Below are 22,199 nucleotides of genomic sequence, written 5' to 3' on the forward strand. Positions count from 1 at the left end.
AACAACATAAGTAACATAAGTGTTTATTCACAGTTTGACAGTGTTTCAAATTTACAGACTTGTACAAATTATACTGAAATCCTCTTAATACATAAAACAGTTCTGCTACTCTTTTCAGACTTAGCAGACTAAATGATGAGTGTGTCTGAGCTCACTTTGCCATGTCGATCAGGCTCTGCAAAGATGTGGGAACCCAGGTCTTCTCTCCTTGCACAAACACAACACCCCTGTCTATGAAGATAACAATACGCCCAAATGTGTACAGCTGTTTCCCCTCATGCCGTTTTCCCACTAAAGGCATGAAGACAATGTTGTTCTCCTCTGCCTTGGTTTGAATAAGATCTTTGAAGTTAGTTGGCACACCAGCACTGATGCCCCGGTGAGCCACGCTCTCAGCATCCCTGCGCTCCTGCAGAGCTTCATACTGGAAGTCTTTTCGTCTTTCGGTCTGGGTGAGATATGCAATATTCTCTCTTGCACCAGGTTGCATATAACCACCTGTCGATGTGAAAAAGAACAAAAGCCAAAGTGTTAATTATTGCTCATCTCGTTTCCAAGTTTATATTCTCTTCATTGATATCATGAATACCAACCCATGCCAGAAGACACTGCACGGTTCATGATGTCCAAAGCTTCATTGAATTTCTCTTTAATGAGAGCCTGTGCCAACAAGAGGTCACTAAACATGCTTTTCCACCCGAGGTACCATTTGGTGATTTCCTCATAATTTGGACTGTTGCTCAGCCATGAACACAGAACCTAAAACCACATATAATTCAATAAATGAACCACAACAAACAGCTGAAAATACATTTTCAAATAGGTCTGTGTGATACTGACCTGCAACCATTTTGCAAAAAAGTTCTTCTCCAGCAGAGACACCAGGCTGGAGAGGGACAGCATGCCCTCCCAGTCCATCACCCAGTGAAATGGCTCCATCTGCTGCTGGTGGGGGTTGATAACCAGTTCTTCCAGGCACAACGCTGAAACAGGAGTCATGATATGCAACGTTCAGGATTTTTTTAGGTTTGTACTGCAGTTTTGATTCGGGTGGTGGATGCTGAAGACATACCTAGTTTGGGAATGATGTTTTTAACCATGAAGGCCTCCCATGCACCTGCTGTGAAAACATTTTTCCACGGCTGAAGGATGAGGCGGGCTGAGGCATCGCTGGGATGCCAACGCTGCAAAGCGTTGGACAGCTTGCTCCTAATTGGAGGGTAAAGAGGCTCAAGGCGTGACTGAAGCAGAGGCAGCCAAGGATGGATCCAGGAGTGAATAGGCACAGTGTCAGTTAGAGGGTTCCAGCTATCCACCTGTTGAAGATATTAGTAGATTTAATTTGAATAACCACACTTCTGATGCAAAATGTAACAACAGGAGAAATGCACAAGAATGTGAGAAAGTCTTCCAGCATGTGTCTTGCCTCTCTTTGTAATCGGGGTAAGATCATCTGCTCCAGCAGGTGATCCACGATCCACGGGGGCAGAAGAGGAACCCACATCTCCATACAGTCCACCATTGGTCCAACCATCCGAGGCTGCCAGCCTGACACACAAGACCGCATCACTGGGATCCACACCTCCCATAATAGTCTGGGTCAACAAAGAGATAAAAAGCATTTTACTAAAACACAAGACCAAGTTGCAGTAGAAACTAAAATAATTTAAACACATAAATATATTAAAAAAAGGTGTTTAAAGTGACCTGTGGTAAGGATCCATGTTTGAATGTGGACCACTGGGATGCATGTCTCTGGATTCAAGGATTGCTCTCCACAGACCGATATCCTCCAGACAATAAGAACTGTCCTGAAAAGATCAGAAAGCGTTCAAGAATTAGCTTGGATATTAATCATTTACTAAAAATGTGGTTTCCTCTAACTGTAAAAGACTACCTTCACAGGGTCCCAGGAGGAGAGTTTCTCTTTAAGCAATGGATGAATGACAGCCACAGCCAAATCTGCCAATCCCATCATCTTGTATTCCTCATAATAATCGGTTTGTAATGTCTCAAAGATCTGGGCACACTCCTGAAGAGACAAGCACTACAAATCAGCTTCACAATTATGAAATATAAAGCTGGAACTCCTTAATTTGAACAGCTTGCAGACCGGCTCCAGTCAGTGTTTGTAACACAAACCTGTAGGGTCGGGCCCTCTCCCGGTGCCGTCTCTTCAGAAGGAAAACGCTCCACTAATGCTAAGACAGCTTCCATTCTTCGGATGGATTCTTGCTCTGACTCCAGTCTGCTCTGCAAAGCTTTTGACTCATGGCTCAGAGAAACAACCACGTCTTTTTCATGCTGCAAACGTCTGGCAGACTACAAAAGATGCACAAAAAAAAGAAAGAACGCTTTAGTAGAGATTACAAGTTCTTCACATTTTTCTCAGGTTGCTGACTTATTAATATCCTATTCTTGTAGCTAAATATGTTGTAAATAATTCTTGGTTTCCTCTTACCTGTAATATGTTTTGTTCTGTCAGGTCTATCAGAAGCTGCAGATTATGCTCAAGTTCGGGGAGAGCAAAGCCAGATACCTTTTGATCCTGTGAAGCCAAGCTTGGTGGAGCTTCATCGGGAACACTGTGTTTGTGAGACATCTGACTATAACTGTAGTATACCTTCTGCTCTCTTCCAGTCATATCTATTACCTAGACCAAGGGAAATGTCAGGATAAATAAGTACTATGAATGTAGCCAAAATGTACTTAAATTACTGATGCTTAATAAAACACTGAATCCTCAATTTTGCACCTATGCAGCCATGCCAACATAAAAAACAAACAGCACACAAGTGAAACATAAACATACCTTGACCTGTGCCAGCTCTCCTGCAGTTGCAGATGTGCTCCGACTCACTATTTTACCTTTAGCCTTCAACTCATCTGCTGTTCTGTAAGAGTACTTGGGCTTCTTTTTTCCTGCAGGCCCAGCTGGATCCTTACGCCACTGGCCAAGTTCCTTCTGAAATTCCTATATAAAGATATAGAAAATTACCACAATGACTCTATAGACTCATTTGATCAATAAAATCAAACACAAAAATAAAAACAACATTGTAAAGACAATTTTTTTTCTCAGTACTTTACCTTCTCCTCTTCTTCCTCTGAGTCAACTACAGGAAAGTCCTGAAGACTCTGCTGGGTTCTTTCATTGCCATAAGCACCAACCGCTCCTTTTCCCTTACGGATCTTTGCCTCAATGGGGTTTATGATACCTACAGAGAGAAAGTACATTACAAGTGTTTCAATTCCACCACATCCATGTAAAAAACAAAACATTTTACAACATTTTTAAAAGAACAATCTAAGTCAACTAAACACACCTTGAGCATTCTTCCCCAAGCCTTTCCCTGGCTGGTAACCCATCTTCTGCAGAAGTTTCTGTCCAATTCCTTTGGTGTGTTTCTCCCAGTTACCAATTCCTTGTCCAGACTGTATTCCACCTGCAAACCTCTTAGACTGATTTCCACAGAAATTACCCTAGAAAAACATTTTTTCCCAACATCATTATTTTCACTATTTTCTTCTACAAACAATGGACATCACAATGTGCGCACATTTAAAAATTACCATCTGGAGTTTTTTGGGTGCAGTCACGCGTGAAGGGGGGAGTTTTGCAGAAGTATCATCATCAGAGTCGTCAGAGCTGCCTTCTTTTTCCCGCTCTTTCTCTTCAGCAGCACTCTTACGCAAACCACCACTCACAAAGCTCACAGGTACAGTGTAGTCTTTGGATCTAAAAAGAAATCATAAATATTTTATTAGAACATTTGGTTAGAAATTGTTTCAGAATTGGAATTTGTGTCAAAAGCAAGCCATTTATACTTCTTGCCACCAAAGCTGGGCCTTTCATCTTCATCAGAATCCTTCTCGGCCCAGATGCCATATGTGGCCTGCTCCTTGCTCTGCCTGAATTTGCGACGGTCTGGGTTGAACTCATTGGCTAAATCCCAGTCAGTAATCTCAAAACTCTCCACCTCCACACCTTCCTCTTCCTCCTCCCTCCGCCCGTAAAGGTGGGACATTGACATCTCTGCAAGTTATAAACAATATAGATCTTAATGAAATGTGACCGAATCCTAAAATTACACGTGCATTTATTTTCCAGGAAAGAAACATTGTGACTTCAAAATCAGGAAAAAGATGCATATCTAGTTTATTAAAGGCAAAGAAGAGGGAAATAAAATGCGATAACTAAGTCAGGTATGAAGTCAACGTTTGTGGTTTAACTAACGATAAATTAATAATGACAAAAAGGTTTACAATCAATAACGATGAATACACAAATAAGACTAAACGTGAAACATCGATTATAAAACTATACAAATCTGCTTAGAAGAAAACGGAGCGAAGGCTAATTACTAGCAATAACGCACGTTCTGTAGCATTAATGTAAATACACACAACATGTTAGTAGTGATAAAAAACGACGATTTCGTTTAAGTTAACTTACTAAAATATTAATTACAACCTTGGTCTGAGATCAAAAACACATATCTTATGTGGTAATAAGACGAACTGCAGAGACACGAACTGTTGACGAATGATATATTTTTGTCAAAAGCAAGTTCTTCCGGTTTAGCCGTGTCACTTCAATTAATGTACACTACAAATAATTTCATTAATATTTTAAAAGCAGCTTAATTAAAACCAACCATTCAACACATACATTTTTATAAAGCGGTCAATATTTTTTTTAAAAATAAAAACAATCGAACAACAGCAAATCTGTTGAATTTACGTGACTTTTAACTAGACGGAAATCACACCGGAAACAGAACAATGTGTTGCACTTGAATAGGTCATCTGCGTTTCCATTTTTAGCTTTCAGCTCTCAAAATGCTAAATTTGGTTTTGAGTTCCATGTTTTTATGATACTTACGTTTGGAAATGTATGTACTTATGTAAATTACATCTGGCAATTCACACAAATGTCGTACATATCCGATGAATGGCAGGTAGCTCGGCGTCGAAAAGGTGTATGTAGGCAATTTAAATCTCATCAAGTTCCTCTAAACTCACCATCATGCCATCAGGAGCAACTGGATGTTGGAAAACTCATCAGAAGAATCAGAGACAACATGTAAGAAGTTACGCACACACACATGTATGTATGTATGTATGTATGTATATATATATATATATATATATATATATATATATATATATATATATACATATATATATATATATATATATATATATATATATATATATATATATATATATGAGTAACAATATTTATCTTGCATAATAGGTGAAATCATACATCTTCCCATAAGTTATTGGTTTGCTTATATCTTTCCTTCTTAGGTTTGAACTAAAGTACGAAGATTTTTGGAAAGACTGGAATGGTGAGTTTGTTGTAGATATGTAGGTTGAGTTAAGCTTAGTTATTTAGTGGATCATCTTCTCTTCAGAGAATTTCCAGGCAGCAGCAGCATCCCTAAAACCTCCAGGGGACAGTGACACTGAAAATCAGCTGGAAAAAGCCCCAGAAGAAACACTGATGTGTGTTTGTTATGGTCTTGGGTCTTTTTCTTCATGTGTAGCCGCTCGCTACCAACTTGCCATGTTGCTGCTTCTTCTGGATGCGAGACAGGTGAGAAGATCGACTCCATCTGTGTTATAAATGATACTTGTGAAACTCTGATGCAAAATATGTGCTTTATTGCCCCTGTCCATGTAGATTTTACTGCGGGACTGCTATGTTTATGATCCTGCCTTCTCCTTTGCTGAAAAGAATGTCTTAAGAGAGCTGGGTTTGACTGTACTCACAGAAAATGAGGTCAGTTGACAAGAGCTTGAGTATTTTTGAAATAAATAACAGTAAAACACTGTTTTCAGGTATACACTATGAAGTAGATTATACAGATATAATGTTACCATAAATACCATTGTTACAAATAAACAACTGTTACAACTCCAGCCATTTCATTTTGCTATCTGTTTGATTTCACTGGTTATTCACTAGCTTAGATGTTGATAAATCAGTGCAGAGAGAATAAATCTGCTTTTTTTCCGCCCCTTGATTGTACAGGAGGGGAAGCGTTTGGCCACAAAACCCACTCTCTTTTATCTAATGCACTGTGGAAAAGCCCTTTACAACAACCTCCTGTGGAAGAACTGGAGCATACAAGGTTTATCTCAGGTGTTGATCATTGGAAACAGCTTTAACGGCATAAAAGAGAGGTTTGTACATACCGACATGTTTGAGCAGATGAATTGGAGCTATGGTAACATTTTCTTTCTGCTGCAGGACCATTGAGCGGGAGCTGAAGCGGGACTACAGTTACATCAGTAAGGCTGTGGATTTGTGTGAGGAGAGACTTCTTCCTTGCCCATCTCATCAGATTGATGTGTTTGGTGATACAGCTGTGATCACCTTTCCTTCAGAAAGCTTAAACAGACTCACACAGTCTTTTTGGACAGAGCCACCCGAGCCTCAGTACCTAGACTGCTCAGATTTGGAAATTACACTGAGAGAATCATCTCCATCAGAAACTCTTCTGACAGGTGACTCATAGCAGTACACACTTTTTAGTCTGGAAGCTAATTTTATATACATTCACTCCTCGTAGAGCTTCTTTTTGCAAATGTTTAGTTACCTAAGTTGAAAGTCCTTGCAGTTTGACAGCAAATAAAAAAGCAGCATGATTGCAGTTGATAGTAGCTGTGATAAAATAGAAACTACAAACATAGAAATGTACACTGAAATGGCAAAAGCAACATCAGGCTTCATTCAAAGTGATCTGCATTATATTTTTCTATACTACAAAGTCTTAGAAAAACAAAACACGATACTGGCTCATCAAAAGAAAATTCCAATTTATCTTTTTTTGTGTGTTATTTTTTTGTTATTTATTTATAAATAAATAACACAAAAAAAACAACAAAGATAAACTAGAATTTTCTTTTGATGCCAGTATCGTGTTTTGTTTTTCTAAGACTTTATAGTGGAGTAAAATATAATGCAGATCACTTTGAATTAAGCCTGATGTTGTTTTTGCCATTTCAGTGTACATTTCTATGTTTGTAGTTTCTATTATATCACAGCTACTATCAACTGCAATCATGTTGCTTTTTTATTTGCTGTCAGACTGCAAGGGCTTACAACTTAGGTAACTAAACATTTGCAAAAAGAAGCTCTAAGAATTAAGAATCTATAATTTTCTGCAAAAAAAAGCATTGTGTATATGTCAGCTTTGTAAAAGCTTTTGTTTTTGGTTAATGTTAACCTTGCTATGTTAGAAGCTGCATTAGTAAATGGTCACATATAAAACTGGTGTGAATAATCAGAATTTTGTGAAGAGGATGATTAAATCTTCCATGCTAGAAGAAAATTTAAGTTCAGGATTCAGTTTATTTATCATGATTCAACACAAACTGGAATGACAAAAGTAAAAGATTGACTACATTTTTAAGACAACGCCTATTGAACAGCAACCACAACAGGATGGTACTGAGAGAAGCAGAGAAATGTTTCATTCATTAAAATGAAAGTTTTAAAAGACTGCAGCTGCCAACTACTGGAAATCAAATCATTTCTAGCTATTTAGTTTGTAAAGCATCTTATTGATATGATTTCCAGTTTCTCTGAACAAACTTCATGTTTTCTATTCATGTGACAGGGTTAGTTTATTTTTTTTTGGAGTCAACAATTTGACTACATAATTAAAGATTTAGCTGCAAGGCAGTTAAAAAGAGAACAGATGTTTGTAGAAAGTTTATTGTAAGCTAAACAATACAGCATCTGTGACACGGAAACATCTACAATAAAGTAAAACTCATCCTATTAATGTATCACTGTCTTTTAGATCACTTTACACTTTAAATCCTGGGAGAGTTTCGAGTTACAGCAGTGACTCTAGAAAACTTGTTTTCACTCCTCGGCTGCTCCATTAGCAGTGACGCTATCGACTCCGTTTGCCTCCTTGCTTCCTGTTCCGTTGGTCGGCTTTGAAACAACATCTGCCCAGGTCAGCTTACTTTTAAGAACCGGTGGGCTGGGAATGACGTTCACACCTCCGTTTATTTCACCTTTTTTCTCCCCTGAGTCTGACTGTTTTGGATCTTCAGCTGCTGTCTGGACTCTAGCACCCGCACCTTCTCTGGCTTTATCTACATCAGCTTTCTCTTCATCAGCTTGCTCTGGTGCATGACCGTTAGCTAACACACTCGCAGCACTCTCAGCGAGCGTGTCTTCCACCAGCGCCTGTTCGCGCTCACTGTTCTTCTCGTCTGCGCTGTTTCCTCCATCCTCTGCTTCCTTCCTACATCCTGTGTCCGAGACTTGTAACTCCATTGGAAGTTTGAACCCCAGTTCCTTTGCTGCAGCTAGCTTTTTCTCCAAGTGTTTCTTTTTATATTCCTGGAACCTATCACTGTGAAAACAGAGTGGGATTTTACTAAAGACAGAATATTACAATATGAAGAAAACAATATGTAAAATATGAACTTCTGCTTAACCTTTTTTGGGTTGTTTAACTATGAGTCAGTTGTTGCTCTGACACTAAATAAAAATAAATCTCAAGATTAACAGTGTTAAATATTTAATTTGTTGCTTTTAAACAATTTAAATAAAAAATTAGGTTTAAATACTAATTTTCCTTTTCTTTTTGGGATCATTCCTGCATGTTGCAGCAAATATTTACCTGCGTGTGATCCTCCTGATGCCCAGAACTAGAACCATCTGCTCCAGAATGGTGTCAGAGGTTGGACTTAGACACTAAGAACAGAGAAAATGGCAAAGTAGAACACTTTTTTTCTCAGTTTAAAATGTATTCACGCAAGTTCTGGTCAGTACGTACCTCCACAGCTTGCTCAGTGCAGTCAGCTCCTGCCTGTCTCAAAGTGCGCTCTACCTTCACTGCCTGCTTAGTTATCGTGCTCAGGAACTCTTTGCTGCAGCATGTCTGTGGGTGGTCCTCCCCAAACTGTGTGAGAAATTAACTATTAGGTAATAAACTCACAGTCTATCTTACTTACTTCTCTCAGTAACACAGTTACAAACCAGTAAGGTGAAGGCATAGAGGGCCTCTTTCTCACGTGTCATTGCTCCTCTGTAGTCACCTTTGCTGCACATCCACTGGGCCAGTAGGTGCTGACTGCACAGAGAAAGTTGGAATAACTTAAACACACCAACGGTATGTGCTTTGATTGAGATCTTACTTGAGAGCAGTGTGTAGATCTGTAGGGCCAAAGAAGGAGGTGTTGAGTTTTAGTGCGTTCTTAAGGAATTGTCCTGTCTGATCTTCTGTCAGCATCAAGCCGAGACAGTTCTGCAAGGAGATAATTGGAGGGCTGAAACTTTGAAAGGTGAACATTTATGAGCATTTAATGAACAGCTACTAAGCCGCTGTGACTCACGTCCAGCGTTGCTGTGTACGGGTGGTCTTCTCCATGAACCGTTAGCATCAGCAGACGAGCTCTGAGAAGACACTTCTGAGCCAGGGCTGTCTCCCCTCCGGCATACGCATACACACCAAGAAGGGCCTGTGGATGAAATGCAACAATCACGGTAATCCCACTGGGGCAGAGCAGCAGATAGCTAAACTTACAGCTGCACTCACATATTGCTGAATAGTGTTAGGGTGGTCGAAGCCAAGCACACGCTCACTGATGACCACAGCTTTCAGCTGCACACTTCGAGCCTGGACAATAGAAAGTCAAAGTGACCATAACCAATTAGCATCCGGTGTTACAAAGCATTTACAAAATGTCTTGAAGTGCATTTATTATTACAGGCCTACAGAGTATGTTTGTGGAGTTGAGGGGCATACCTCAGCTGCCTTCCCCTGCAGGTAGGTCACCTTGGCCAACAGGCTATGGCAGTGACACGCCTCAGGGTGCAGATCATCACACGCCCTGTCAAACAGGTATGCTGCTTCCTTCAGCTGCTCATGGGCCTGAACCAGCAAACCTGCAGGCAGAAAAACCACAATCTCTCTTCTTTTGCACAATATGAAATAAAAACGTAATCAAAAACATGCACTTGCATAATGATCGCTCTTCCTTTTGACCTACCCTTCTGAATGGAGTTCTTTGCAGCATTAAATGCTTTTGAAGCATCCGCAATCGGCATTTGTATGTGCTTAACAACAGGGAAGATGTTGAGGACGTCATCTGGACCTATGGGGGCTTTGTTTACATTGTCGAATACGTAGTCTCTCAGTCGCAGCTGGTGAAGACACAGAATTAAGGTTTTAAAGGTTTTCCTGACAGCAACGCTTGTTGTTAGATTTAATTATATGACACAATCTACAGGTTAAGAGCCTAATGTAAACAGCCTGTTAAAACTAAACACATTGCAGGCGTCTGGTACCTGAACGCCTGTCTTTAAACAGAATTCTCTGATCAAGGAGATCTTCTGAAGACCATAGTGTTCCACCAGGTGATTTGGACCCAAGCTGTCACAGAGAAATCAGTTAAACGCTGACAGGAACATTTTCTTAGCTCACAGGTGGGGGTGGGGGTGAAACGGAAAGAACTGTGTGTCCTCACCCAAGGCTGTCAGAGATGTCATATGTTTCAACAGCATCTTGGCAGACCAGATTCCACAGCTCTGCTCCAGTGAGCATGCTCCAGGGCGTGTTCTCAGAAGTCCCAGCTCCACGGCCGCGCCGTCTTGACTTTTTCTTGGTTTCTTCGCCGACAGGAGAGGCAGAGAAGTGGGGAACCAACAGGCAGCCCAGGAAGTGACTGACGGCTGCAGCGAGATTTGGAACATCCACTCCCTATCAAGAAACAATTAGAAGCTGCGTTTCATTCTCTGATGAGCTCTCAGGGTGTCTGGAGATTAAGAAGATTAGGAACAATGCAGATTACCTGGAGGAAATTGTTGAACACTCTTCTTGTAGAGCGGATAAAGATGTCACCTATTGCTGTTCTCTGTGAAAGATAAAAGACACAATGAAGCACATTGTTCCCAGAGAGTTCCTTTATTTTTCTCTTTGAGGGAAAAAAAACAGACAAACCAATATATGTCTCAGGCGCTCCTTGTGTTCTGACTGGGAAATAGCCTTGACGACGTGCCCCAGGTACCGTAGGTTAATGCCTCTCAGGTGTAGAGCCTGTTTTAGAGAAGCTCCATCCATCGGTGCCTCGTTGCTTTGTAAACAAAACTGCAGCTGCGAACAGATTTTATTTTCTGCATTTGATTTTATTCACCTAAATCACAAGCCGCACGACGCTAACAGAATGGAGCCACTTACAAATTCTGGTATCTGGTGTGTGATGATGAAAGCTGCAGCTTCCCTCAGTAGCCTCTCCTGTAGTTTCGTTGCTGCTTCTTCGCTGGGAGGAAAATTTATCCCTAAATGCAAAAACGGAAGCAGCAGCTTTGGTAACAGACTGAAGCATGTGTATTGATTTGTGTGGCTGCAGGATTAGTGTGTGCACCTGGAGAGAAAACGTTTGGGTTGAATCGCATTTCAAAGATGATGTGACTAACTGAGCCTACTTCTTCACAAACAGCTCGCACCGCGTCTGTTGCTCGAGAGTCCCCTGTGAGGAAGAAATCAGTTCAGATTGAAAAGCCTGTTTCAAACAAAAGGTAGATGTCTGTTTAAAGGGATATTCCACCCTTAAGTGGATTATAGTCTGTTGCCATATTCCCCAGATTTATATTAGTGGGGAAAAGCTTTTTCTAACCAGTCATTCTCCTAATCTAGCAGTATTCTGTTTGCTTTAGCATAGCATAAACAATGTAAGTGAGTGGTAACAGCTAGCATTTTTTGTAAAAAAAAAGTCATGACAATTACTCAATAACGATCCTAAATTTTCTTGGTGACCTCAATCACAATATCAGCTGCAAATGAAAATAATAACATGAAAAAATTACAGGAGCTGATTTAGACCTGGGACTACATTAAAGCACTGCTGTAATGTGCAAGGAGATGATGCAGCAGCCCCAAAAGACACCCACTTCATCTATCATTTACTCTGCCATTTTAGTGCAACTTACTATGCTGTTCCTTCAAAAATCTACCGGGTATAAGCCTAGTAGCCACACACTTGTATTTATGGAAGCTTTTGAATAATTGAAATGCTAGCTGTTACCATTTGCTTACATTGTTTATGCTAAGCTAAAGCTAACCAAATACTGTCTGATTAGGTGAATGACCGGACTGGTTAAAAAAAGGCTTTTTCCTACTTAACTAATTTGGGAAAATGGCAACAGACTAAAATTCACTTAGGGGTGGACTATCTCTTCAAATAAAATAAAAAAAATCTCTTACTGGCTGTTGCACATTCTTCAAAACCTCCATTTTCATCCAACTTCTCCTTGACACGCTGAGAGAACTGGCAGTGTCTTCATCAAATTAACAAGGAATTAAAATTTCAATTAAAAAAATGAATACAAAAGAATTTCCTTTCATGTTGAACTCACTTGTGTTGGATGAAAGCCTGCACCAGCTCTGGCCTAAGCCTGCAGAGACCATGAGAAAACTTTTTTGGAAGCCCTGAGGTTTCTTTATAGTTTTCTGGCCAGCCTTCTTTCTCACAACTCATCTTCTCTTCATCCTCTTTACAGCTGTTGCTACCCTCCTCGTCCCCATTAGCTGTCTGATTTTGTGTCACTCCCTCTGAACAGAAGTTGGCATCAGCTGGGAAGGTCCGGAACACATCAAGTAAGTAAAACCTCCCATCGGCCCCCAGCAGCCCCTGAGCGTCTACAGCAGTGAACAGCGGGACCTGGTGACCATGGGGGGCCACAACAGTGTGTCTCTGGATAGACAGAGACTTGGCAGAGTGAGCCAGAAGTGACAGCAGTTGTCTGCGCTGAGGGGACTCTTGGGGTCCCGCGTTCACCCCGTACAGCAACCCTCTGAACACAGAAGGGAAAATAAGTAAAATCATAAACATCAGCTCAGACTCTCAGAAAAACTGTCTTGTCAAGCCAACCTGGAGGGAGGAGAAGCTTCCTGATCTTGCTCTGACCCTTCCAATCTAGGAGCCAAGCCTTGAGTGGACAGGCGCACCCCTCTGTAGTCCACGACAGCTGTAGGAAGAGTGTGCAGCCCCTGCAGTCCCTCTAGCTCACTGTAAGCCTGCACACCTTTCAGCTCCAGCCTCTGAGCTGCCCTGAAATATCATTAAAGAGAAGAAAATAAAAATGGAGTCAAAGCAGATTTCAAAACATTGAGCCTTTCTGCAGGCGTGTTGTGCATTTACAAACCACTGTGAAGTTTAACAAAGCTTTACAAAAAATAATCTCTGGATGAACATGTTCAACTATTTTTTGAATTGGCCCCATTCAAGATTTCTGCCTCAGTTGGTCAAACATAGAAAACAAAAAAGGGCTCCTACTCAGTGAGATTTATAGATATTGAGCCATTTCTACAGATCGTGCAAGCATTAGATTCAGCATTAAGTTATTTACAAGATATTTATTTCCAAAATGACAATCCTAAAACTCCATACAAGAGGAGTCAGCCAACATCTGGCTTTCAATTTCATACCAAATATCAGATAAATTTAGACCTTGTTTAGCTTGAGCGACTACATTTATAAATAACACAAACATCTGAAAACTCCTAAAACACCCAGCGGATCATCCAGAAACACTTGTTAGTTAATTATTTCTGTTATCAATTCATTCATGTCAGTGTTAAAATTAAACAGGTTAAAAAAATTATATACATTCATATTTCAACATGATATAAAAGAAGACATTATTTATTTTAATGGGTTATTGGTTATTGAACAAACTGTACACTCTGGCAGAAATATGGAACTAGGATCTAGAATTTTATAGATAACTTGAATCATGTAATAAACATGTAACGTTTGTTTTGTGACTTGTAACTTTTGTAACATGTAACATTTGTTTTGTAACATTAAACGTTTGTTTTATTACTTGCAGGTGTTAAAAGCTGTTTCAGTGTCGGAAAACACACATCTCAGAATACAAAACATTACAGTTACAGAATGTTACAAAACTAAAAATGGACATGTTACAAAACAAAAACTGCATGTTACAAAACGTGTTATGAGTTATAAAACACATTACAAGTTAAAAGTACAAGTCTGGATCCTAGTTCCATACAGCATGATTCCTCCAGGACATGATGAAGAACCACTATGAATTTAAATTCATTGACGAGAATCACAAATTACGACTTCAGCACAGCTACAGACAGGTTATGAGCCTTGCTACATTGTGTTAGGCATCTTTTCAGGTCTTTACCTCAAAATTTTTACCGAAGATGTGATAAAAGGCCATGCTACTCATTATGAACAACAATTGTAAATTTCAAAGCAAGTATTTTCACATTCAGACTATCTCATCACATTTTCCTGTGAGTTTTCTGCGTTTACCTGCGGCCCCTCTCACCACCAAACACCGCACTCGCGGCCCCCTGACTCATGAACAGGCCGCCCCAGAGGAACGCTGGATCCTCTGGGTTTCCATTTGCAGGTTCAACAAATCCATCTATCACAGTCTCTGCTCCTTGCAAGACCGCCCTCACAAATGCGCTGTTCACCTGAGGTGTAATCAAAGCAGAGGGTTAAAAAAGTGAACGTGAAAACACTCGCCAGCTGTCCTGCTGCAGAGCCGTGTTGTACCTGTATCAGAGCTCGATCTCTCTGCAGCCTCTCCTCCAGACTTCCCTGAGGAAGATCTCTTGCAACTTGTAACTCCTCGTTCCAGTCTGGAGCCTAAATGACCAGTGGAAAAATAAAGCTACTCGTACAGTTCAATAAACAGCCAGCAGCAAACTACTATAATGCATTATTCTGCTGTAAACAACCTGTGCCACTGCCTGTTCATCCAGCCCTAATCTACTGAAGGTGTTTCTGTGAGCTCGAGAGGAGCAGGGAGGTCCGAGCCAGCTCAGGGTGGGGTACGGAGTTGGGACCACTTCCACTGGTGGCTGTGATGGTCTAAAAGAGGAAGGAGAAATTTAAATACACACTAATATCTGCATGCAAGTCTTCTGACATTTAAGTTTACTAACCTGTTTTTAAGAGTAGTGAAGCTTTGTTTGAAAGCAGGGCTGATGTGACAGAGCAGATCCGTGAAACAGTGACAAACAGGGGAAGACTGAGCAGGACGAGGATCAAATGCATCTTCTGTTGACCTGTTGAACAGGGAAAAATGAAGACATTTTCAAAATCACTCATTTACCCATTCATTTTACTGTAAGAAGCAGTTTATTATTAACATTCATTATTAAAAGAAGCTTAGTATCACTGCCGGAGAATGTAAATGACAAAAAAATCCTAAATGCGATCACCTGTTGAGGAAGAAACCTTTCGGACAGGATGTAACATCACAGCGACGTCCCTCTGCTGTCACTATACTGATGTACAGGAAGTCTCCCTGCAGCTTCCTGTGTCCTGGAGGAGGGTTCCAGCAGCTCAGAGACATGTCTTTCAGGTAATTGTTGGTCTGAAGAAACAAACATAAAGATTATTAGACTCAGTTTGTTGTTTTAATTTGGATCACCAAACAGACTCTTGGTGTTAACTCACCTCCGACTGAGAACTGTGAGGCAGCAGCGCCATGAGTGGTCTCTCTGAGGAACCTGGGAGCAGGTACTCAGGTGGAGCTCCATCCTGATTGGTTGATTCTGCTTTTGCATTACTCAAAGAGCGCTTTAGATTCTTTCCGTTTGGTAAGCTTGAGTCTGCGCCAAACACAAAGAAAGATCCGATCACAAGGTTTGTCCACTTTGACTCTCTCTTGAGCAGCTTGTGTGTTTACCAGGCATTAGTGTGTGTGTGAGGGTCTCCAGGACGCTCGGTGAGCATCCTTCTCTCAGTGCATCTTGAGGTCCAGATGTTCTCAGCATCTCCACGACACGAGCCAGATGGAGCCGAGCTGAGTGGGAAGTGTAAGGCTCTGTAAAGACACACACACTGAAATTTAGACTGGCCTACTTTATGAAAGTCACAGGAACATGGCAAAGGTCTAATGAACGTGTGAAATGGACAACCATGGTCGTTTACACAGACGTATAGCGACATGTTGGTCTAACCGGTTTCTTCTTAATCATTTAATAACAGTTGTGGTGACAAAACAATAAAGAATGCATAAGGAATGATTTTCTTCACAATTTTAAATCATTTATGGAAAGAAAAATGGAGTGATGTTTTTAAGAAATCTTGAAAGAAAGGTGAGTGACTCATTTTCACTGAGGTGAGAAATGTCAATTGTGTGTGGAAGTGATGCACAACATCATTCCTACGTAGATCCTAGTCCTTAAATTAGACCATGGTGTTAAGGGAGATCTTTATCACATTAAAGAGAACTGGAGCTTACAGTTAAAGCATGCGGTCACACAGGACGATAGATAAACATGAGCATGAACTATAAAAACAAACAAGCAGGTCTATACCTTCCACCAGGCGAATGACAGCTCCAGCTTTCAGGCCTTTGAGGCTTTGCAGTTCAGCATGGGGATCCAAGTTTGTACCTGCCAGCGCTAAAGACAGGTTCGAGCGAGGACGGACCTCATTCTTGGAAAGCAGATTAACCAGCGCATCTTGAACTAGCCAAAAACCATGAACCTATAAAATGCACAGAGAGAAAAACCCTTGAGTTAAATTGAACAGAAAACTGTGAAATCTAATGGTGAGGGTTGCAGTTTTTCCTTGTTGGGTTTGTACCTGCAGCTCAAACGGCTCCACGCCTGCTCCTTGGATCTTCACAGGGAACAATGTGACTTCATCATGCTGAACACCAACAGCATCATGTCCATCTTGCATGCTGTTTGTGTCTGTGTGACGAGGAAATCAAACTAATTTAGAATAATCCCAGTAACGATCCCAGATCCTTTGTTTACTCCTCTGGTTTTGTAAGCCCTAAACGTGATCCTGAACATCTCTGAAAAACTTAATTTTTCATTCTAACGGGTTATTGTATCATCATAACAACCGTTGAACCACATCCAATCCTAAATTTTTCTGATCTAACCTGTTGAATCTTTGTGGGAGTGCCTTGGGGGAATTCATACACAGAAAAAAAGGGAAGAGAAAAAAACAGCCAAGAAAAGGAAAGTGAGGTGTGGCTACAGTTACACACACTCACAGATCTAGAAGGTGAGAAGCAGGACTCAGCGTGTTCCACAAATTGCTGTGTGACTAAACCTGTAGAAATTGCCTACTGGCCTCCATGTCATCTCCGAGTGAAAGGACAACCACACCCAGCGCTGGCATGGGGAGACAACAGAAGCCAACTAACCTAAAGTTTATTTGTTGGCAAGTTGTACAGCAGCTCTGATGCCTTTGTTCTTGCGTCTGATGGCTGTTGCTCCTTCTACAATGGATCCTTAGTTTATGTTGTCATTCTGGGACTACTTTAATATTGGAAAGCTCCCAAAAACACTGGCTGTGTGCTATTGGCTGGAAAGATGCCCCTCCTCTCTGGAAGCTAGAAGCATCACTTGTTTCTACTGCATTTACTGCTTTATTATTTCAGATCAACAACATTTCTCTTTGGAGATCTTCTTACTGTCACAAAATCACTATTTTATACCTGTCAGACTGTGTTGTATTAGGGATTTTCCATTGATGGATGATGAATAAAACCTTGAACTGTCACCTTATCGTGGTGGAGGAGTTTGAGTGCCCTAATGATCCTAGGAGCTATGTTGTCTGGGGCATTTTGTGCCCCTGGTAGGGTCTCCCATGACAAATTGGTCTTAGGTGAAGGGTGAGACAAAGAACTGTTCAGAGGATCTTTCATGGAAATACAATCAAAGAGTCGGAGTACCCGGCCCGGAGGGTTACCGAGGTCCCACCCTGGAGACAGGCCTGGGGTTGGGGCCTATGAGCGAGCGCCTGGTGTGCCGGGCTTTCGCCCATGGGGCCCGGCCGGGCCCAGCCCGAACCGGATACATGGGCTCATCCAACTGTGGACCCACCACCCTGCAGGAGGAGCATGAAGGGTCCGGTGCAGTGTGGATCGTGTGGCAGACCGAGGCGGGAGCCTTGGCGGCCCGATTCCCGGACAACAAAACTGGTTTTTGGAACATGGAACGTCACCTCACTGGCGGGAAAGGAGCAGGAGCTTGTGGCAGAGGTTGAGCGGTACCGGCTAGATATAGTCGGACTCACCTCAACACATAGCATTGGCTCTGGAACCTAAGTCCTTGAGAGGGGTTGGACACTCTCCTTTGCTGGAGTTGCTCCGAGTGAAAGGCGGAGGGCTGGGGTTGGGTTTTTGTTAGCCCCAAGACTCTCTGCCTGTGTGTTGGGGTTTGCCCCGGGGGACGAGAGGGTAGCTTCCTTGCGCCTTCGGGTCGGGGAACGGGTCCTGACTGTTGTTTGTACTTATGGGCCAAATATCAGTTCAGAGTACCCACCCTTTTTGGAGTCCCTGGGATGAGTGCTAGATAGTGCTCCATCAGGGGACTCCATTGTCCTGCTGGGGGAATTCAATGCTCATGTGGGCAATGACAGCTTGACCTGGAGGGGTGTGATTGGGAGGAACGGCCCGCCTGATCTGAACTCGAGTGGTCTTTCGTTATTGGACTTCTGTGCAAGCCGCAGTTTTGCCATAATGAACACCATGTTCGAACATAAGGATGCCCATCGGTATACTTGGTACTGGGACAGCCGAGGTCGCAGGTCGATGATAAACATTGTAGTCGTATCATCAGACCTGCGGCCGTATGTTTTGGACACCCGAGTGAAGAGAGGAGCGGAGCTGTCAACTGATCACCACCTGGTGGTGAGTTGGATCAGATGACAGGGGAAGATGCCGCGTAGACCTGGCAGACCCAAACGCATAGTGAAGGTCTGCTGGGAACGCCTGGCAGAAGAACCTGTCAAGACGGTCTTCAACTCCCACCTCCAGCAGAGCTTTGACCGCGTCCCGAGAGCAGTGGGGGACATTGACTCCGAGTGGGCCTTGTTCCACTCTGCAATTGTTGAGGTGGCTGTTGCTAGCTGTGGTCGCAAGGTGGCCGGTGCCAGTCGTGGTGGCAACCCCTCGTACCCGCTGGTGGACACCAGAGGTTCGGGAGCCGTCAGGCTGAAGAAGGAGGCCTACAGGGCGTAGCTGGTCTGTGGGTCTCCAGAGGCAGCAGACAGGTACCGGATAGCCAAGCGGGGTGCAGCAGTGGCAGTTGCCGAGGCAAAATCTCGGGCGTGGGAGGAGTTTGGTGAGGCCATGGAGAAAGACTATCGATCGGCTCCAAAGAGGTTCTGGCAAACTGTCCGGCGCCTCAGGAGAGGAAGGCAGCAACTCGCTCACATTGTTACAGTGGGGATGGGGAGCGGCTGACGTCAACTGGGGCTATAGTCGGACGGTGGAAGGAATACTTTGAGGAGCTCCTCAATCCCACCTACGCACATTCCGAGGAGGAACCAGAGCCGGGAGACCTGGGGATGGACTGTCCAATCTCGGGGGCAGAAGTTGCTGAGGTAGTCAAACAACTACACAGCGGCGGAGCCCTGGGGACGGATGAGATTCGTCCTGGGTATCTCAAGGCTATGGATGTTGTAGGGCTGTCGTGGTTGACACGTCTCTACAACATTGCGTGGTCATCGGGTGCAGTTCCTGTGGAGTGGCAGACCGGGGTGGTGGTCCCCATCTTTAAGAAGGGTGACCTGAGGGTGTGTTCCAACTATAGGGGGATCACACTCCTCAGCCTCCCTGGAAAGGTCTATTCCAAGATATTGGAGAGGAGGGTCCGATCGATAGTTGAATCTCAAATTGAGGAGGAGCAATGTGGTTTTCGTCCTGGCCGTGGAACTGTGGACCAGCTCTATACCCTTGCAAGGGTGATGGAGAGGGCATGGGAGTTTGCCCAACCAATCCACATGTGTTTTGTGGATTTGGAGAAGGCTTATGACCGTGTCCCCAGGGGCACCCTGTGGGGGACGCTCCAGGAGTATAGGGTGGGTGGCTTTCTGTTAAGAGCCATTCAGTCCCTTTACCAGAGGAGCGTGAGTTTGGTCCGCATAGCCGGTAGTAAGTCGGACCTGTTCCCGGTGAGGGTTGGACTCTGCCAGGGCTGCCCTTTGTCACCGGTTCTGTTCATTACCTTTATGGACAGAATTTCTAGGCGCAGTTGTGGTGTGGAGTGTGTCGAGTTTGGTGGCAGGATAATCTTGTCTCTGCTTTTTGCGGATGATGTGGTCCTCCTAGCTTCATCCAGTTCTGACCTTCAGCTCTTGCTGGGTAGGTTTGCGGCCGAGTGTGAAGCGGCTGGGATGAGGATCAGCACCTCCAAATCTGAGACCATGGTTCTCAACAGGAAAAGGGTGGCTTGCCAACTCCAGGTCGGGAGAGAGGTCCTACCTCAAGTGGAGGAGTTTAAGTATCTCGGAGTCTTGTTCACGAGTGAGGGTAGGAGGGATCGGGAGATCGACAGGCAGATTGGTTCAGCATCTGCAGTGATGCAGACGCTGAGCCGATCTGTCGTGGTGAAGAGGGAGCTGAGCCAGAAAGCCAGGCTCTCGATTTACCGGTCGATCTACCTCCCAATCCTCACCTATGGTCATGAGCTTTGGGTGATGACCGAAAGAACGAGATCGTGGATACAAGCGGCCGAAATGAGTTTCCTCCGTAGGGTGGCCGGGCTCAGCCTTAGAGATAGGGTGAGGAGCTCAGACATTCGGGAGGGACTCGGATTAGAACCACTGCTCCTCCAGATCGAAAGGAGGCAGTTGAGGTGGTTTGGGCATCTGGTCAGGGTGCCTCCTGGACGCCTCCCTGGGGAGGTGTTTCGGGCATGTCCTGCCGGCAGGAGGCCTCAGGACATGTTGGAGAGGTTACATCTCCAATCTGGTCGGGAAACGCCTTGGGGTCCTGCCGGAGGAGCTGGTGGAGGTGGCTGGGGAATGGACGGTCTGGAGCTCCCTAGTTGGGATGCTGCCCCCGCGACCCGGACCCGGATAAGCAGAGGAAGACGACGACGACGAATAAAACATATAACATATTGTATGGTGATGACAGGGGGATTTGAACAAAAGGCCTACAGATCTAATATAAAATAGGTTATGTTGCATTTAAATGTTTTACCCTTGGAGAAAATGGTCTTTTTATGCTCAAATGTTTCATAAGTCGGTATTTAGTGGCTGAGTGGATGGGAGTGGAAATTAGTGAAAAGCTGTCTTTGTCCAAGGAAGAGTGTTAAAGGACCTCCAGAAAGCCTGGAGAACTTTGCAAAAGACCAAATGAAAGCACACAAATAGAAATCTGACTCATTCAAAGCAATGATAAAAAGGGTGTATTAGGATTTCTTATTGCTTTGCTGTTTGAAATTGGACGATCTGCCAGCGATAAATAGGTGAAATAAATAAATAAATAATCTGTTGTATTCGAAGTTGGGCCAACAACACACGCTACAGCAAATCATTCAGTCCTGCAGAAGGGGAGTGGCACATGTTAAGGTAAAGACGTCCACTGCAGTGTGGCTTATTTATGAACATAGTATACAATCTAGTCTTTGAATTGACCGGTCATAAATAGGTGGTTACAATGTTTTTAACAGATTCATCAATTACAAAGCATGTGTCTGCATTAAGAAAGACAATAAAAGTAAAAAAAATGCACAGCAGACTCTCCAAAAGACATGAAAGTAAACCCCAGCCATGTTAGAGTGGCAGTACTACGCCAAATCTCCCACCCTCCTTCCACACATTCTTCAGTTCACGAAGAAAAGGAGGCAGAAAACTTCTGATTACAAGGATCACTCACCGGTTTTGACTTGATTCCTTCCTCCTCCTTTTTTCACTTTATCCTTCATGGCTCTGAGTTCACTTCTCTGTTCTTTACTAGCAAAGTCTTGTCTCAAACTGTTGGAGCAGAAGGAAAAAGGGGGCTGGAACAGTTTAGGAGCCCAGCAGAGCAATAGTAAATGGCTGACTGTTCAGATTTGACTCTTGCTTCTCTTTACAAGGCAAACTTAACTTATCTGTTCACACTGTGCAAAAGGCCACTCCCTCCTATTGCTCCACACAGACTGCCTCAGAAACTTTGTTGAACTGGGTGTGTCTTTGTTGTAGCTTTTCTCACTCTTCCTCCCCCAGACATGTTTTACTCCTCCCATGGAAGCCTTAAAGCAGTAGCAAGAAGTTGTGTTTTGAATCCAGGATCTGCACTGGTTTTTATGATCAAGCATTTTAAGCAACAAATGTGGAGATTTTTTTTAGAGCATTACAGTTTAACACCTATTTTTGTTATTCACAATGAAATGCACGAAAAGCATGCTCTATATTAATAAAATATAGTAAAA

At 43.0% G+C, this 22,199-nt stretch overlaps 3 protein-coding genes across 4 annotated transcripts; 1 reads left to right on the forward strand and 2 right to left on the reverse strand.

The window, feature by feature from the left end:
• Positions 1-7: 7 nt before the first annotated feature.
• On the reverse strand, positions 8-4,584 carry tfip11 (tuftelin interacting protein 11). Of its 2 annotated transcripts, none has more exons than XM_015972566.3 (15): positions 4,475-4,584; positions 3,829-4,036; positions 3,574-3,739; positions 3,327-3,483; positions 3,091-3,218; positions 2,813-2,974; positions 2,462-2,653; positions 2,143-2,322; positions 1,898-2,032; positions 1,708-1,811; positions 1,427-1,595; positions 1,073-1,316; positions 841-983; positions 594-759; positions 8-498 (listed from the first exon to the last, which is right to left on the reverse strand). In XM_015972566.3, exons 2-15 carry the CDS (start codon positions 4,032-4,034, stop codon positions 152-154), a joined length of 2,499 nt encoding a protein of 832 aa, XP_015828052.3. In that variant the 5' UTR covers positions 4,035-4,036; positions 4,475-4,584; the 3' UTR covers positions 8-151. The 2 variants fall into 2 exon arrangements, with proteins under 2 accessions (XP_015828052.3, XP_015828053.3); XM_015972567.3 differs by having other exon boundaries at positions 4,457-4,581.
• A 193-nt stretch (positions 4,585-4,777) lies between these two features.
• srrd (SRR1 domain containing) lies at positions 4,778-6,651 on the forward strand. The gene is made up of 6 exons (XM_015972569.3): positions 4,778-5,086; positions 5,317-5,357; positions 5,424-5,605; positions 5,693-5,791; positions 6,044-6,195; positions 6,263-6,651. Exons 1-6 carry the CDS (start codon positions 4,875-4,877, stop codon positions 6,528-6,530), a joined length of 954 nt encoding a protein of 317 aa, XP_015828055.3. The 5' UTR covers positions 4,778-4,874; the 3' UTR covers positions 6,531-6,651.
• Positions 6,652-7,346: 695 nt separating this feature from the next.
• si:ch211-166a6.5 (clustered mitochondria protein homolog) lies at positions 7,347-21,879 on the reverse strand. The gene is made up of 28 exons (XM_015972568.3): positions 21,662-21,879; positions 16,621-16,730; positions 16,350-16,521; positions 15,716-15,853; positions 15,484-15,638; positions 15,246-15,400; positions 14,967-15,089; positions 14,760-14,892; positions 14,575-14,667; positions 14,326-14,492; positions 12,910-13,089; positions 12,395-12,832; positions 12,243-12,316; positions 11,404-11,508; positions 11,217-11,317; positions 10,980-11,132; positions 10,831-10,893; positions 10,507-10,739; positions 10,328-10,412; positions 10,030-10,183; positions 9,786-9,925; positions 9,576-9,656; positions 9,373-9,498; positions 9,175-9,284; positions 9,017-9,110; positions 8,814-8,939; positions 8,658-8,731; positions 7,347-8,387 (listed from the first exon to the last, which is right to left on the reverse strand). The coding sequence occupies exons 1-28, from the start codon at positions 21,708-21,710 to the stop codon at positions 7,886-7,888; spliced, it is 4,134 nt and encodes a 1,377-aa protein (XP_015828054.3). The 5' UTR covers positions 21,711-21,879; the 3' UTR covers positions 7,347-7,885.
• Positions 21,880-22,199: the final 320 nt, after the last annotated feature.

The sequence above is a fragment of the Nothobranchius furzeri genome, chromosome 17 (genome assembly GCF_043380555.1).
Source record: "Nothobranchius furzeri strain GRZ-AD chromosome 17, NfurGRZ-RIMD1, whole genome shotgun sequence".
In the NCBI taxonomy this organism is placed as follows: domain Eukaryota; kingdom Metazoa; phylum Chordata; class Actinopteri; order Cyprinodontiformes; family Nothobranchiidae; genus Nothobranchius; species Nothobranchius furzeri.

Bases quoted from the DNA above. Each gene is read 5' to 3' on its own strand.
- si:ch211-166a6.5 (XM_015972568.3), bottom strand. From the start codon at position 21,710: ATGAAGGATAAAGTGAAAAAAGGAGGAGGAAGGAATCAAGTCAAAACC. The intron at 15,854-16,349 runs GTATAGACCTGC...GTGTCTTTACAG, and splicing joins TGTCATTCGCCTGGTGGAAG to AGCCTTACACTTCCCACTCA. The intron at 9,657-9,785 runs GTATGCCCCTCA...TCTATTGTCCAG, and splicing joins TGCAGGGGAAGGCAGCTGAG to GCTCGAAGTGTGCAGCTGAA.
- srrd (XM_015972569.3), top strand. From the start codon at position 4,875: ATGATACTTACGTTTGGAAATGTATGTACTTATGTAAATTACATCTGG. The intron at 5,358-5,423 runs GTGAGTTTGTTG...TCTTCTCTTCAG, and splicing joins TTTTTGGAAAGACTGGAATG to AGAATTTCCAGGCAGCAGCA. The intron at 6,196-6,262 runs GTTTGTACATAC...TTTCTGCTGCAG, and splicing joins TTTAACGGCATAAAAGAGAG to GACCATTGAGCGGGAGCTGA.
- tfip11 (XM_015972566.3), bottom strand. From the start codon at position 4,034: ATGTCAATGTCCCACCTTTACGGGCGGAGGGAGGAGGAAGAGGAAGGT. The intron at 3,740-3,828 runs GTATAAATGGCT...ATTTCTTTTTAG, and splicing joins CCCAGCTTTGGTGGCAAGAA to ATCCAAAGACTACACTGTAC. The intron at 2,975-3,090 runs GTAAAGTACTGA...ATCTTTATATAG, and splicing joins CAGAGGAAGAAGAGGAGAAG to GAATTTCAGAAGGAACTTGG.